This window comes from Carcharodon carcharias, chromosome 7 (assembly GCF_017639515.1).
Source record: "Carcharodon carcharias isolate sCarCar2 chromosome 7, sCarCar2.pri, whole genome shotgun sequence".
Classification (NCBI taxonomy): Eukaryota; Metazoa; Chordata; class Chondrichthyes; order Lamniformes; family Lamnidae; genus Carcharodon; species Carcharodon carcharias.
In genome coordinates, this window is record NC_054473.1 from 12,192,950 (window position 1) to 12,207,730 (window position 14,781).

The 14,781-nt window shown below is 51.9% G+C and overlaps 1 protein-coding gene across 8 annotated transcripts in view; it reads right to left on the minus strand.

Annotated features, from left to right (window-relative positions):
* LOC121279591 overlaps window positions 1–14,781 on the minus strand; it is a 74,879-nt gene that overhangs the window by 46,033 nt on the left and 14,065 nt on the right. For 5 of the 8 annotated variants that reach the window (XM_041190726.1, XM_041190722.1, XM_041190723.1 and 2 more), the window contains 3 exons: window positions 14,355–14,684; window positions 2,575–2,641; window positions 2,026–2,310 (listed from right to left, as the gene is read on the minus strand). In XM_041190726.1, coding sequence (XP_041046660.1) covers window positions 2,026–2,310; window positions 2,575–2,620 — 331 coding nt within the window. In that variant the 5' untranslated portion in view covers window positions 2,621–2,641; window positions 14,355–14,684. The remainder of the gene's footprint in view (window positions 1–2,025; window positions 2,311–2,574; window positions 2,642–14,354; window positions 14,685–14,781) is intronic. The other 3 variants (XM_041190730.1, XM_041190729.1, XM_041190728.1) reach the window with 1 other exon arrangement.

A 14,781-nucleotide genomic window follows, 5' to 3' on the forward strand; every position in this document is an offset into this window, starting at 1 on the left:
ACAATGAGGACCCTGACATCCAATGGCTGGAAACACAGCCTGCCATTGGCAGGTAAAGCAGACTATCACAAACTTGTTTCACAATGTCATGAAACCAATTTTTGGCTTTCTTACCATATTGCCTGTTCATGCCAAGAAACACACCTGATGCCAGCAGGTGTGGAAAACCCCTGCCTTTAAACTCCATTAGCTGGCCTGGTGGGATTTGAACCCATATCCCCAAAGCATTCATCTAGGTGTCTGGATTACTAGGCCAATGATGTTGCCATTACACCACCATTCACCCCCCATTTATTGTCAAAGAGTGTAGAATAGGGGAGACCTGATAGAGGTTTATAAAGTGATGAAAGGACTGGATAGCATGCCTATAGATAGATGTTTCCAGTTTGACAGATTGGGGAGGACCAGGGACATGAGTTTAAACAATAATCTGGCCACGATGGTCCTATCATTATGAATGTGGACAGGCTCGAAGGACTAGCTGCTGTTTGCTGCCCATCATTTCTGTATGTTTGTATGAAGTGTTGTTTGAAGTTTCTTGGTTATATTAAAGAAAGTGCTGGCATTAATAAAGAAACAGGTAATGTTTTTCAGAGGTTTCCCATTGCACTTCACAGAGCCAGACTATCCTGTGCCACTCAAAAATTACCAGTTCCGTGGCAATTGGTACTAATTTTGTGCCATGAGAGTTGCATTAGGGGAATCCTTTTTCATTTTACAAAGGTCACTGCAACCAGCATCAGCTTACTCCATGCTGCTCATGTACTTGCAATGGAAACTGTTCAGAGAAGGTCTATTTGGCTGATTCCTAGGATGAAGAGGTTTGTCTTATGAGGGAAGGTTGAGCAGGTTGGGCCAATACTCATTGGAGTTGAGAAGAATAATAATGATCTTCTTGAAACATATAAGATTCTGAGGGGGCTTGACAGGCTGGATGCTGAGAGTTTATTTCCCCTCATCAGGGAAATCACAGTTTCAAAATAAGGAGTCTCCCATTTTAGACGGAAATAGGGAAGAAATTCTTCCTTCGGATGGTCGTTAGTGTTTGGAATTCTATTCCCCGGACAGCAGCGGAGACTGGGGCCGTTGAATATATTCATTTTTAGACAGATTATTGATGAACAAGGGAGTCAAGGGTTATTGGCAGCAAGCAGGAAAGTGGAGTTAAGACCCCAGTCAGATCAGCCATGATCTTAGTCAATGGCAGTGGCCTTTTGAGGTAGGTTTGAGGTGGGTCGGGGTGAATGGGGAGGGCAAGACTTGGAAATTGACATGGGGTCAGGATTCTGCCATGATCTTGCCCTCTGCTACATTTCTCTGGGGCAGCATTGAAGGTGAGCAGGAATACCTACCCTCCCCCCCACCACAAACCACCCCCCCCCCAACCCCCCACCCTTGAAACTGTTGGGTAAGTAATTAAGAAGTTGTTGAGGTTGTTAAGAGATGCTTTGGCCTTAGATCCTGGATTTCCCAGCTGTGGAACCTTTCAGCCCAACCTTTCAGCCAAATCGTCAGGGTCACCAAGAGGAGTTCACATTAGGAAAAGCTACTTCAACGAAACATACAGGCTGGGGAGGCTTTGATCAGTGAAACTGAAGAGATCCAGCCATAGTCATTGGGAGATTGCTGCCCAATTCTTCTCTTAGAGAGTGCATTCACTGCTTGACAGGTGTTTGCAAACTTGTTGGAGGACACTTTGCCTGCTTTGCACCTCACTCACCTTCAGCTGCACATCCCTGCTGTCAGCTTTCAACCATGGCATGGTAGCTCCACCTTGCACCCCGGAGAGTCAAGAGCAGAGGCCACAACACCGTCAACTATTCCAGCACTAGCAGGAGCAACACCAGCAGCACCCAGCAGCAGCACCTGCTGCACCGTCCTCTGCTGCATGCCCCTCCACAGGGCAGGTAGGACTGAGGTCCAGCTGGAAGGAGGTGAGGGCGTACAGGTAGACGATCAGCTCTCTTGACATGTCTGAGCACCAATCATTCAGGAGGCTCAGTATTCTCGTGGAAGAAGACTTACCATTGAAATTATTGCCTTTATGATCGAGAAAGGCCCAAGCGTCGGGATCAATATTGGCTTTATCAAGAATATGGATCAGGTTTATGACTGTCAGGCATTTTTCTCGACATTTCCAAGCCATTAACATTTTAAATGCTCTATTTTGGTTATTGAACCCATCGGAATAAAAGTTCTCAACTTCATTTCCCTGAAAGCCTAGATGCTCAATCGCCAAGCTCTGCCAGTTGTTCCCCAGTTTTCCAGCTAGTTGCATCAACAGTTTGTCTGTTACAAGGTTGGACAAATCTGAAAAAGAAAGGAAGAAAATATCTCTGATGCAGAGCTGAACTTTTTATTGGTGCAGCCAAATGGGGAAATGCCCAAAGAAAATTCCCAGCTCATGAACAAGTCTTCAATCAGTCCTGTGGTTCCAGGAAAAAAAAGCATCGGTGCTTATCCATTTTAGCTCCTTTTTATATTTCCTTAAGGATTCAATTGTTCAAGCACCAATTCAAACCCAGAACTGTAAGAGACGCAATAAACTTTGTGCATTCAGTCATCTCACTGTACCTTTTCTTTCTGAATCGTCTGCGTCTTGCTGGTTATCTAGAGGCATATTGAGCCAATATGCTTAGACCTAAAGAGAAAAAACAGGGACAGTGTGGATAAACCGATTTAGAATGATTTTTTTCAATAATAATTGCCGTGTATTTTTTTCCCAGAGCGTTGGGGGGGGGGGCGGTGGTGTAGTGGTAATCACCCTGGACTAGTAATCCAGAGACCCAGGCTAATGCTTTGGGGACGTGGAGCAAAAATGTACCCCGCCCCCACCCCCGTCATGGGAAAGTGCAGGCGCGGGCAGGCACGCCTCCGATTGGCGCCCTGAATCGGGGACGCTCCGCCATTTTATGTGGGCGGGGCCAATTAAGGCCGTCCCAGCGTGACGTCCGCCAGGAAGCACTGTGCGTCCCTGCGTGGGCGGGGGGAGGGGGGTGAGGTAGATTCCCTCATCCGGGAGTGCGCTGTTTCACACATGCACGCGAAAGAGCGACTCATCTCCCTGAGGCTAAGTGCTGCCTCAGGGAGATCAGCTCGGAATTAAAACTTTTGAGGTAAATGTTTAAAAAATCTCCCTGACATGTCCCCTCATGTGACACCGAGTTGGGGCATGTCCATCACTTTAACTCAAACCTTTATTAATTATTTATAATTCCTCATGAAACCTCATCCCGCCCCTGGATGAGGTTTCAGGCTTTTTCCTAAACCCGCCAGGGCTTCTGGTCTGCCTGCCAACACTAAGGTTGGATGGGCAGCCCTGTCAGTTATCTAAATTGTTTTGTCAATGGCCTCAATAGGCCGTTGACAGATCGGCAGGAGCACAGCTGACTCGGCTGCGCCCCCGCCAACCTGAAAATGGAAATGACGCGGGGTGGCGTTGGGAATTCCACTCGGCATCTTCCTACATCATTTTACACATCGGCAAGTGGGACCTGCTGCTGCCTCCCCCCCACCCCCTCCAACCCGCCCCCATCCACCCCCCCTCCCCCTCCACACCACCCCCCCCCCCCCACCCCCACCACCCCCCACCACCCCCCCAGCCCCACCCCTGTTCACCGACCTAAAGATCCTGCCCATGGGTTCAAATTCCACCATAGTAGAGGTAGCTGATGGGGTTAAATTCTGGAATCAGTCTCAGTGATGGTGACCGTGACAACTATCATCAATTGTTGTAAAAACTCCATCTGATTCACTAAAGCCCCTTAGGGAAGGAAATCTGCCACCCTTACTGGGTCTGGCCTACATGTGACTCCAGACCCACAGCAATGTGGTTGACTCTTAACTGCCCTCTGAAATGGCCCAGCAAATCGCTCAGTTCAGGGGCAATTAGGGACAGGCAACAAATGCTGGCCTTGCCAGTGACATTCACATCCTATAAAAGAATAAAGAAATAAAAACAGGGCAGGGTTGTATGATTAATGTAAGTTAGAAAAGGCAGTTGACGATCTCCTCTACTATTTTAATGGAGGTTCAACCTCATCTATGTTAATTGGCTCGGAAAATTCAAGGAGAAATCAAGAACAAGGGGACATGATCATTTAGAAAGAGGTCATTCAGGAGTGAAATCAGGAGGTACTCTTGCCAAACAAAGGGTAGTAATCCGGAATTCTGTCTCCACCAAAAATGACAGATTGTGGGTCAATTGGAGCATCCAAATCTGAAATCAATACACATTTTTTAAGAAGGATATCAGAGGTATGAAGTAAAGGAAGATTGAGTTGAAGCGCAGGTCAATTATTGTTTCATCGAACAGCTGGACAGACTTGAGGTGCTGAGTGGCATCCTGTTGTTCCAATGTTGCAGTCCATGACTGTGCTAATCTGTCAAGTGGACTCTTCTATCCTTCTATGACCAGGATTGAAGTGGAGTTTTTTTTAAGGGCAGCCCGCACACTAAGCCTCAGAGCCAAATAGCGACCTTAGCCCTTGTCTATGTTCTCCACCTGCACTGCAAAATGTGAATCAAAGCTCGTCAAAAACCCTGTCTCCTGGAATTTCTTCAGCATTTCTCTGACAGGAGATTATGGGAGACCCCCAACGAACAGCTCTGTCCAAAAGCCAAAACATGAAAAACAAGATTCAGACCAGCACATGGGAAAACAAAATAGAATCAGAATAGACGACAGAGTTCACAGTCTGAAGTTGCTGAACTCAGTGTCAAGTCCGAAAGGCTGTAAAGTGCATAATCGGAAGATGAGGCGCTGTTCCTCCAGCTTGCTTTGGGCTTCCCTGGAACATTGCAGCAGGCCGAGGACAGAGATATGAGTGTGAGGGCTAAGTGGTGAATTGAAATAGCAAGCGACTGGGAGCTCAGGGTTATGCTTGCGGACTGAGCAGTAATTAACAATGATGTTTTAAGCTATGGGCAGAATTTTACGTTCGTTGGTCGGGCTGGTGGTCGATTGCCACTGGCACAATGGGCGGCGCCGCCATTTCCCGCAGACGGGTCAATTAAGGCCCGGCCAGCAGGTTAGCGACTCCCGTGGAGAACGGGAAAATAGTCGCGGGGGCCAGGCGGACTCAGACTGCCGGTTCCAATGGGGAGCCGGCCGCCTGTATAAAGAGTGGCCAGGCAGCCTACTTGAGGCAGTGCACCATGGTCACTCAGAGAGGTAGAAATGCTCCAAGGAGGGCAGAGGAGGAGGAGGAGGTGGAGGAGGACGGGGGGCAGGCTGCAGGAGAGGTCAGCGGCGGTGGGGGGGGCGGTCACTGTGCACCCAGATTCTCGGACGCATGCCTTGCTGTCCTCCTGGAAGAGGTGGGCCAGTGACGTGATGTTCTGTATTCTGAGGATGGGAGGAGGAGGGCCCCCCCATGTTACCAGCCAGGCCGTGGGAGGAGATGGGCGAGGCTGTAGATGCCCATGATGATGTCAGACGCACTGGCACACAGTGCCGAAAACGCTTCAATGATTTGCTGCGCTCCGGACGGGTGAGTACCATGTCTGCCTGGGCTATGTGAGGCAGAAGGCAGCCTTAGCCTTTGCGCCCACACCCCCCCCCGACACCCCACCTCCCCACCATGTATGGCTGTTGTTACTGCTTAGGGCATCTGTCACACACTGGGTGGGCAAATGGGTACTGACCATGCTTACACCAGCCTTAGTGGCTGAGGAGAAGAAGGGCTTTCCCCGCAGCATATGTTGGTTTCTGTGGCATTTGAGTAGTTTGGGGGCAAGCTGCAGGGGAGGCAGCTCGACACATACTCAGAACTTCAACACATGTCACATTGATGGTAATGAGATGGTTCAAGGGGAGCCTCAAGGTCTTTTGGGCAGGTCCCATCTGCTGGCATCGTGGCTGCACCTATTTGACCCTCCTTTCCATGGGTGCTAGGACCCGTGTGCCATTCAAAGCGATGGACACCGAATGTGTCCAAGGTGTCCGTTGGGGGAGGGGGTTGGGAGCAGCCGTACTATCTTCTGGGGACTGATCCCCAGTAGTGTGGACAAGAGCCACTGGAGGCCTCAGATGGGCCACCGTGGTTGGGGTGCGGTGTGCGTGTGCAGAGCACATGAGCGATCAGGCCCAATTAATCCTCTTCTCTGTTTTGCAGGCAAAAAATCACCACAATGCCCGGGAGCACCTGAGGACTGGTATTGGGCACGTCCTGCTCCAGCCCCTCACATCCTTCGAGGAGCAGGCCATGGAGCTGGGCAGGACGCAGGAGGACAGGCCAAGGCTGTGGTCCAGCGGGCAGGAATTTGAGGTCCACAGTCCCATCCACTCTGTCTGCTCACCGTTCAAAGCACTGATGGTTGCTGCAATTGTTAATACTGCAACACTGCTCATTCACTGACTGAAACATTCTGACGTTTGAGTCATAGAGGAGGGACCCTCATCCCCTTGAGGCTTAGTGTCTCCACCATCTTCCAAAGTCACCTTATCCCATTTGTGACCACTATCACCATGGCCTCACATGCCATTGGAGCGCCGCTGCACAGCCAAAGACTTATTCCATTCTAGGGGGTTTGGGACCTCTTGCACCCCTTCAGCCAGCGCGCCCCACGTTACTCTGTCCAAAAGCTCCTCAGTACCTCAGCTGTGACCCTCATGGCACTCAACTTAGATGAATAGTTACTCATTCCTGCGCTAAGGAGAAATATTACCTTCTGGCTACCTGGTCTACCCCCCTCCTTACGGAATGAAGGGCAATAATATGACCGCTCAATCTACTGTGTTTAGCAGAAAATGTCACAACTGTTTGAGATGTTTCCTCAGCCCCGCAACTATCCAGGCAACAATGCATCCACATCGGGTACCCCTGCGCTCTCCCCACTCCTCTGGTTCACAACAAGCCATGTGGCATTCATAAGGCCATCTGACCAGCCTGTCTGCACGTGCGGTTAATGGTTGGGGCTCATCTTGATTCATTTCCACCTCACCAATGTGCTTCACCTAGAGTCTTGAAGGGTGAGCGACTTATGAGGCTGGGTGGGGGGGGGCGGAATGGATGAAAGGTTGAAGTGAATGAATGCTAACTGATGCACTGTCCTTGTTGTTAGTTTCAGCATCACCACCAGAGTGACCCACATGTCCGCACTGCAGCCCCCTCTCCACACCTGAGGGCCAACATGTGCAACTTGCGGCACATCATTTCAGCCAGCCAGGCACCAGCGCAGACACACACACCCCGGTGGGGACTTTACCGTCGGCTAGTGTCCCTGGTCACAGTGGAGAGGGCACATCATGATCGCTGGAGGAGATGGTAGGGGCAGAGAGTGCCGATGGCTCCAGCAGCCGGAGGGCTGCAGGGGACCAGGCACATGCTGAGTCCGGCACTGATGAGGTGCCTCTGGAGTTGTGCCCATTGCAGCAGCTGCAGGAAAGGCGGCAGGAAGAGCGTTTGCATCCGGCAGGGTTGCATGAGGGAATGGTTCGGTTGCTCTCTGAGACGGAGACGCACACAAAGAATCCACCCTCAGGGCAGAGCATCGGGATTCCTTCAATGAGAGATTGGTGACTCTCATAGAGAGGGGCTTCCAACAAATGGATCAGAATATGATTGGGTTAGGCTCTGACCGGCAAGCCTCACAGCGCTTCTGGCCACAGGTGGTGTTTTCCATTGTGGGAGATGTTGTGGACACCAAGCGCCGGCACTCGGTGCCCATGCATCTGCGGTGAGCAGGGAGGTAGATTTGGACCTCACGTCAGTGCAGCAGCTGCCTTTCATCGCTGTGAGCTCCTCTCAGGGCGCTCTGGATGAGGGCAGCAGCTCCTCCGCCCCTCTGCCAGTCAACGTTGCATCCGTTGAGGCTGTGACAACTGGGGAGGTGCCAGTTCTGGAACTGGCCACTTCCTCCCAGGCGGAGCCAGCAAAGGCTCCATGGGCCAGAGGACGCCCACCAAGGTCATCGAGGCCAACAGGACAGCAGAGTCAGCAGGCTGTCTCACAAGCCACTCCGAGTGATGGGGCAGCACCTAGACGTAGCACCTGAAAATGTAAGCATAAGGCACTTTAGGCACTCTACGGGTATGTCACTGGTGATTTTGTGTTGGCCTTAGAATAGGGACCCCTTTTTGTAACATTGTCGAATAATCATGTGGGCTTCAATTGTAGACAGAATGAAGTCCACCTTTGTTACCATGGCTGAGCATCTTTTCATTGTGGTGCTTTTTACATTTTCACATAATTCTCATGAGTGTTTGAGTGGACACTGATGTTTTTGTATTAAGCCCTTAGTTGCAGCTGATGAGGTGGAAGATGTAGCACCTAAGTGCCACGTGTGGAAGCGCCAGGCAATGCTGGTCCTGCTGATCAAGCTGAAGTTTCGTTGGATTAAAGTGTCCCAGGTGTCCCTGCCTCCTTGGTGTAGTAGCGGGTCAGCGTGCTGCCCCTCATCATTGCCCTGTGCCTCCTCATCCTCTGAGCCACTGCTGGATTCATCTTGTGCAGCCTCATCCACTGCGTCAAGGTCTTCATCGTCAACTGCATCCCCCCTGTCCAGCGCAAGGTTGTGCAGAGCGCAGCATGCTACCACTATCAGAGAGACGTGATCTGGGGGGTACTGGAGTGCGCTCCCTGAGCGGTCCAAGCAACGGAAGCGCATCTTGAGAAGACCGATGGCTCTCTCCACCACAGCCCTTGTGGTGCCGTGGCTCCTATTGTAGCGCTCCTCAGCTTCTGTTCTTAGATGGCGAAGAGGCGTCATGAGCCACCTTCTGAGGGGATAGACCTTGTCACCCCCCAGCCAACCATCCAGCCGGGCTGGAGCACTGAAGAGCCTCAGCACCTGGGAGTGTCTGAGGATGTAGGTGTCCTGAGAGCTGTCTGGATACATTGCACAGACTTGTAGAATCAGCATCCTGTGATCACACACTATCTGCACGTTCATGGAGTGGAAGCCCTTCCTGTTGACGAAGGCACCGGGCTCACCTGCTGGCGCCTTGATGGTCACATGTGTACAGTCTATTGCACCCTGGACGCAGGGGAAGCCAGCAATGGCCACGAAGCCTCTGGCTCGCTGTATCAGACTTGCCTGGTCGCGGCGGAAGTGGATGAATGTTGCTGCCCGACTGAACAGAGTGTCTGTAACCTGCTTAATACAAGTGTGGACAACTGATTGGGAGACACCGCAAAGATCATCCACTGAGCCCTGGAAGGAGCCAGAGGCATAGAAGTTGAGGGCAGCTGTGACCTTCAGAGCCGCTGACATGGGGTGTCCACCCACACAGTTAGGAGAGATCTCAGGGCCAATCATCTGACAGATATAGTTGACTGTCTCCCTTGACAGACAGAGCCTCCTTCGGCACTGCACCTCAGTCATATTGAGTTAGCTGCTTTGCCGCCTGTATACCCTGGCAGCAGGATAGTGGTGTCTTCTGTGGCCCCTTCCACCTTGGACTTCCTCTTGGCCCTGCGCCCCTTGTGCCTGCGCCTGGCATCCCAAAGGTGGCTCCCCTGGAGGCTGATCGTCCAGTCCTGGCCTCCTCCTGATTCTATCCCTCCCTTCCTCCTCAGAGGAGCTGCATCCCCTGGAGAGCACAGAACCCATAGCCCCAGGCTAAATGGAGGCTCCTGGAAAGCTGCAGGCCTGGTAAAGATTACAATATAATAAAATAAAAGCAAAGAACTGTGGATGCTGGAAATCCAAAACAAAAACAAAAATACCTGGAAAAACTCAGCAGGTCTGACAGCATCTGCGGAGAGGAACACAGTTAACGTTTCGAGTCCGAATTACTCTTCAACAGAACTAAGGAAAAATAGAAAAGAGGTGAAATATAAGCTGGTTTAAAGGGGGTTGGGGCAAGAAGAGCTAGGTAGAGGGCCAGTGATAGGTGGAGATAACTAAACCAAAAGATGTCACAGACTAAAGGACAAAGAGGTGTTGAAGGTGGCGATATTATCTAAAGTAATGTGCTAATTAAGGGTAGAAAGCAGGACAAGCAAGGTACAGATAGCCCTAGTGGGGGTGGGGTGGGGGGAAGGAATTGAAAAAGGCTAAAAGGTAGAGATAAAACAATGGATGGAAATACATTTAAAAATAATGGAAATAGGTGGGAAAAGAAAAATCTATATAAATTATTGGAAAAAACAAAAAGGACGGGGAAAATCGGAAAGGGGGTGGGGATGGAGTTGAGAGTTCATGATCTAAAATTGTTGAACTCAATATTCAGTCCGGAAGGCTGTAAAGTGCTTAGTCAGAAGATGAGGTGTTGTTCCTCCAGTTTGCGTGGAGCTTCACTGGAACAATGCAGCAGGTCAAGGACGGACATGTGGCCTGAGAGCAGGGTGGAGTGTTGAAATGGCAAGCGACAGGGAGGTCTGGGTCATGCTTGCGGACAGACCGAAAGTGTTCCGCAAAGCGGTCACCCAGTCTGCGTTTGGTCTCTCCAATGTAGAGGAAACTGCATTGGGAGCAATGAATGCAGTAGACTAAATTGAGGAGAGTGCAAGTGAAATGCTGCTTTACCTGAAAGGAGTGTTTGGGCCCTTGGACGGTGAGGAGAGGGGAAGTAAAGGGGCAGGTGTTGCATCTTCTGCGGTTGCATGGGAAGGTGCCGTGGGCGGAGGTTGAGGAGTAGAGGCTGATAGAGGAGTGGATCAGGGTGTCCCGGAGGGAGTGATCCCTATGGAATGCCACCGGGGGGGGTGAAGGGAAGATGTGTTTGGTGGTGGCATCATGCTGAGTTGGCAGAAATGGTGGAGGATGATCCTTTGAATGCGGAGGCTGGTGAGGTGATAAGTGAGGACAAGGGGGAGCCTATCATGTTTCTGGGAGGGAGAAGAAGGTGTGAGGGCAGATGCACGGGAGATGGGCCAGACATTGTTGAGGGCCCTGTCAACCACCTTGGGTGGAAAACCCCGGTTAAGGAAGAAGGAAGACATGTCAGAGGAACTGTTTTTGAAAGTGGCATCATTGGAACAGGTGCGATGGAGGCGAAGGAACTGAGAGAATGGGATGGAGTCCTTACAGGAAGCGGGGTGTGAGGAGCTGTAGTCGAGGTAGCTGTGGGAATCGGTAGGCTTGTAATGGATATTGGTGGACAGTCTATCACCAGAGATTGGGACAGAGAGGTCAAGGAAGGGAAGGGAAGTGTCAGAGATGGACCACATGAAAATGATGGAGGGGTGGAAATTGGAAGCAAAATTAATAAATTTTTCCAGATCCCGACGAGAGCATGAAGCAGCTCCGAAGTAGTCATCGATGTACCGGAGAAAGAGTTGTGGGAGGGGGCTGGAATAGGACTGGAACAAGGAAGATTCCACATACCCCATAAAGAGACAGGCATAGCTGGGGCCCATGTGGGTACCCATAGCCACACCTTTTATTTGGAGGAAGTGAGAGGAGTTGAAGGAGAAATTGTTCAGTGTGAGAACAAGTTCAGCCAGACGGAGGAGAGTAGTAGTGGATGGAGATTGTTCGGGCCTCTGTTCGAGGAAGAAGCGGAGAGCCCTCAGACCATCCTGGTGGGGGATGGAGGTGTAGAGGGATTGGACGTCCATGGTGAAGAGGAGGCGGTTGGGGCCAGGGAACTGGAAATTGTTGATGTGATATAGGGTATCACAGGAATCACGGATGTAGGTGGGAAGGGACTGGAAAAGGGGAGAGAGAAGGGAGTCAAGATAGCGAGAAATGAGTTCCGTGGGGCAGGAACAGGCTGACACGATCGGTCTGCTGGGACAGTCCTGTTTGTGGATTTTGAGTAGGAGGTAGAATCGGGCCGTCCGAGGTTGGGCGACTATCAGGTTGGAAGCTGTGGAAGGAAGATCTCCAGAGGAGATGAGGTCAGTGACAGTCCTGGAAACAATGGCTTGATGTTCAGTGGTGGGGTCGTGGTCCAGGGAGAGGTAGGAGGAAGTGTCTGCGAGTTGACGCTCAGCCTCTGCGAGGTAGAGGTCAGTGCGCCAGACGACAACAGCACCACCCTTGTCAGCGGGTTTGATGACAATGTCAGGGATGGACCTGAGAGAACGGAGTGTGGCAAGTTCAGAAAGAGGCAGGTTAGAATGGGTGAGAGGAGCAGAGAAATTGAGACGATTAATGTCGCGCCGACAGTTCTCAATGAAAAAGAATCCTGTCTGCAGACTGGTTTCAAATTACACAAAAACCTCTTGGACATTGTTGAGAACCACTAACAATCACACAGGCAAGTTTTAAACGTTTTCACCAATTATAACTTCATAAAAAAAAAACATGAACAACCCCTCTGAGTCCACATAGCGCGACATTGCAAAAGTTTTCTTAAATAATCTCCCACCCCCTTCCCATTGGACCCGTACGCCGACCGGAAGTCCGCGCGGGCCCCTCAAGATCGTACACAATTGGCAAGTTAAGGGGCTTAACGAGCCCTTCAATTAATGGTGGGCGAACAGATCGCACCCGCCCACCGAAATATCGTGATGATGCGCGCCGATGTGTGGGCTACGCCGTCCGCAAGCCGGTCAGAAAATCCTGGCCTACGTATCCAAAAACCGTCCAAACTGTGAGGTAAAAGCAGCATTCTGCCCTGGTGTTGTTCCTACCACACAAGACGGCTTGAAGGCAGTGGCTGCTTTCTGGCCTCAGGGGCTTCTGGTTCCAATATCCTTGGAGAATTCCCAGCGGAAAGTTGGATCCAGCATCTGGCCCCACGCCAAAATCCTGAATCATGAGTCAGGGATCAGTGCGGACTCCCCTGGAGAGGCGAAGCTCGAAGCCAGAAACAGTGATCCAAGTTGTATGTCGGCAGCAGCAAAGAAAGCTCCGGCGCCCAGGAAGGGGACAAAGTCGAAGGGATCAGAATGAGCCGCTCGGAGAGCAGGGCAAGAATTTTCCCGTCGGCGAGGCGGGGGGGTGGGGGGGGCCACTTGCCAACGTGGGCTGACGCCTGGCGGAACTCCCAACGTCACCCCGCGTCATTTGCATTTCCAGGTTGGCCGGGGCGCAGCCAAGTCAGCTGTGCGCCCGCCAACCTGTCCACGGCCTATTGAGGCCATTGACAAAACAATTGAAGCAATTGAGTGGACCTGCGGTGGGCCAGTCAGGAGGGCCGGCAGCCCACCTGAAAAAGCATGAAACCTCGTCCGGGGCAGGGGTGGGGGGGAGGGGTGGGGGTGGGTTCTGGGGGGGGGGCGGCGGGTATGAGGCTTCGTGACGGAATTTTAAAAAATTAACATTCACTTTTGCTTAAAGTTCATGTCCGTGTCCCAACTCATGCGACGTTGTCACACGAGAGGACATGGATGGTAAATGAAATTTTCGACAGGATAGCCTTTTCACTTTGGGAACCAATCTCCCTGAGGCAGCACTTAGCCTCAGGGAGATTGGAGTTCATGCGCGGGAAGGAGCGCACTTCCACATTACCCCCCCACCACCACCAACCCCACCCCCCCCCCCCCCACCCCCCGCCCACCCATATAGGGAGCGCATGGCACTTCAGTGCGGATGCCCCGATCAGGGTACCGCCCATGCCCACTCCCACACTTCCCCACCGCACCACCCCCCCACCCCCCCACCGCCCCAACACCCCCACCCCCCACCCCCCCCCCCTCACCTCAACAGTGGGGGGAAAATTTTGCCCCAGGAAAATTTCCCTTTCTCCTTTAAGAAACTATAAGTTAGGGACTTCACTGAAGCTTAGGTTAACCTGCTGCTATCTTCTGTGCCAAGCGAAATGAAACATGAAAATCACGGAGTAAATTTAAAGGCTTTTTTTTTTGGTGGGGGTGTGTGCGCGCGAATCTGTGGGCATTTCTTGGCGGCGAACGTTTAGCAGATCGTACCATTTCTTTCGGTTTGGAAGTTTAAAGTCTTTGCCACAGAGCGGAATCTTCTGCTCTCGCTGGTGGCGAACTTGGAGTTGGGGAAGTGCATGCGATCAGGTTGGCTGATGATGTACCAGAACCTTGCTGCCTTCCCAGCTCCGCAACCAAGTAAGTTCTGGGCAGGAACAGGATGGCAGAAGCTATCACGGCCCCTGGGTTAAGTCGGTGGGGGGGGGGTGGGCCCATCGGACTAGTTGACCTTGCCACCTCACCGACGATTGAGACCCTTCCGTGGCTAATTGATGACCACGTAAGGGCCTTGCCCTGCCACCTCTGCTATTAACCCAGTGACAGTGTCGCCATGTGGTGTGCACGGCAGGTGAACCTGCATGGGCTGCTTGTCACCCCTGGGGTGGGGGCAGGGGTGGTCCATCAATCAAAGGCGCCCGGTGCCAGCAGGGATTGGACATTGGGAACGCCGGAGGTGGGGGGTGGGGGGAGGCCGTTGAAAGTTGCACCCTTGCCCTTGCTGCCGATTCTCCAGGGGCCTCAGCCTGCGGCCCCCAACCCTGAAAGCCACCCACCCCCTGCCAACACATTGCTTACCTGTGGCCTGGGTCCCTCTCTGGTCCCGGGACTCCGGTCCCTGTGCTTCCGGCAGCAGTCACGACCTCCCCAGCGGCACAGCTCTGATTGGCCGGCAGCCCTCAGTCGATGAGACTTGGCGCCCCCCTGGAGTCTTGCTTCCGGGGATAGGCCTGCTGGTGGCCTGACAAGGCTCGTGGTTTGGCAAATTGGGGCAAAGCAGATTTTTTGCAAGCTCTCCAGCTGACAGGCGAGCCCTGTGGCTCCTCAACAAGATTCCACACCCTCTCTTAGCAGTCAGCTCCACTCACTCTTCTGTGCACAAAGCCATTTAACTCTCCGTAGTCTGGTCTGTAATTTTGGAAGTATACAAACACTGCTGTTTTAAAGTTGTTCATTTTTTTTTTAATGCATACAATCGCCTGTTATTTGTGAGAAACCTCAATCA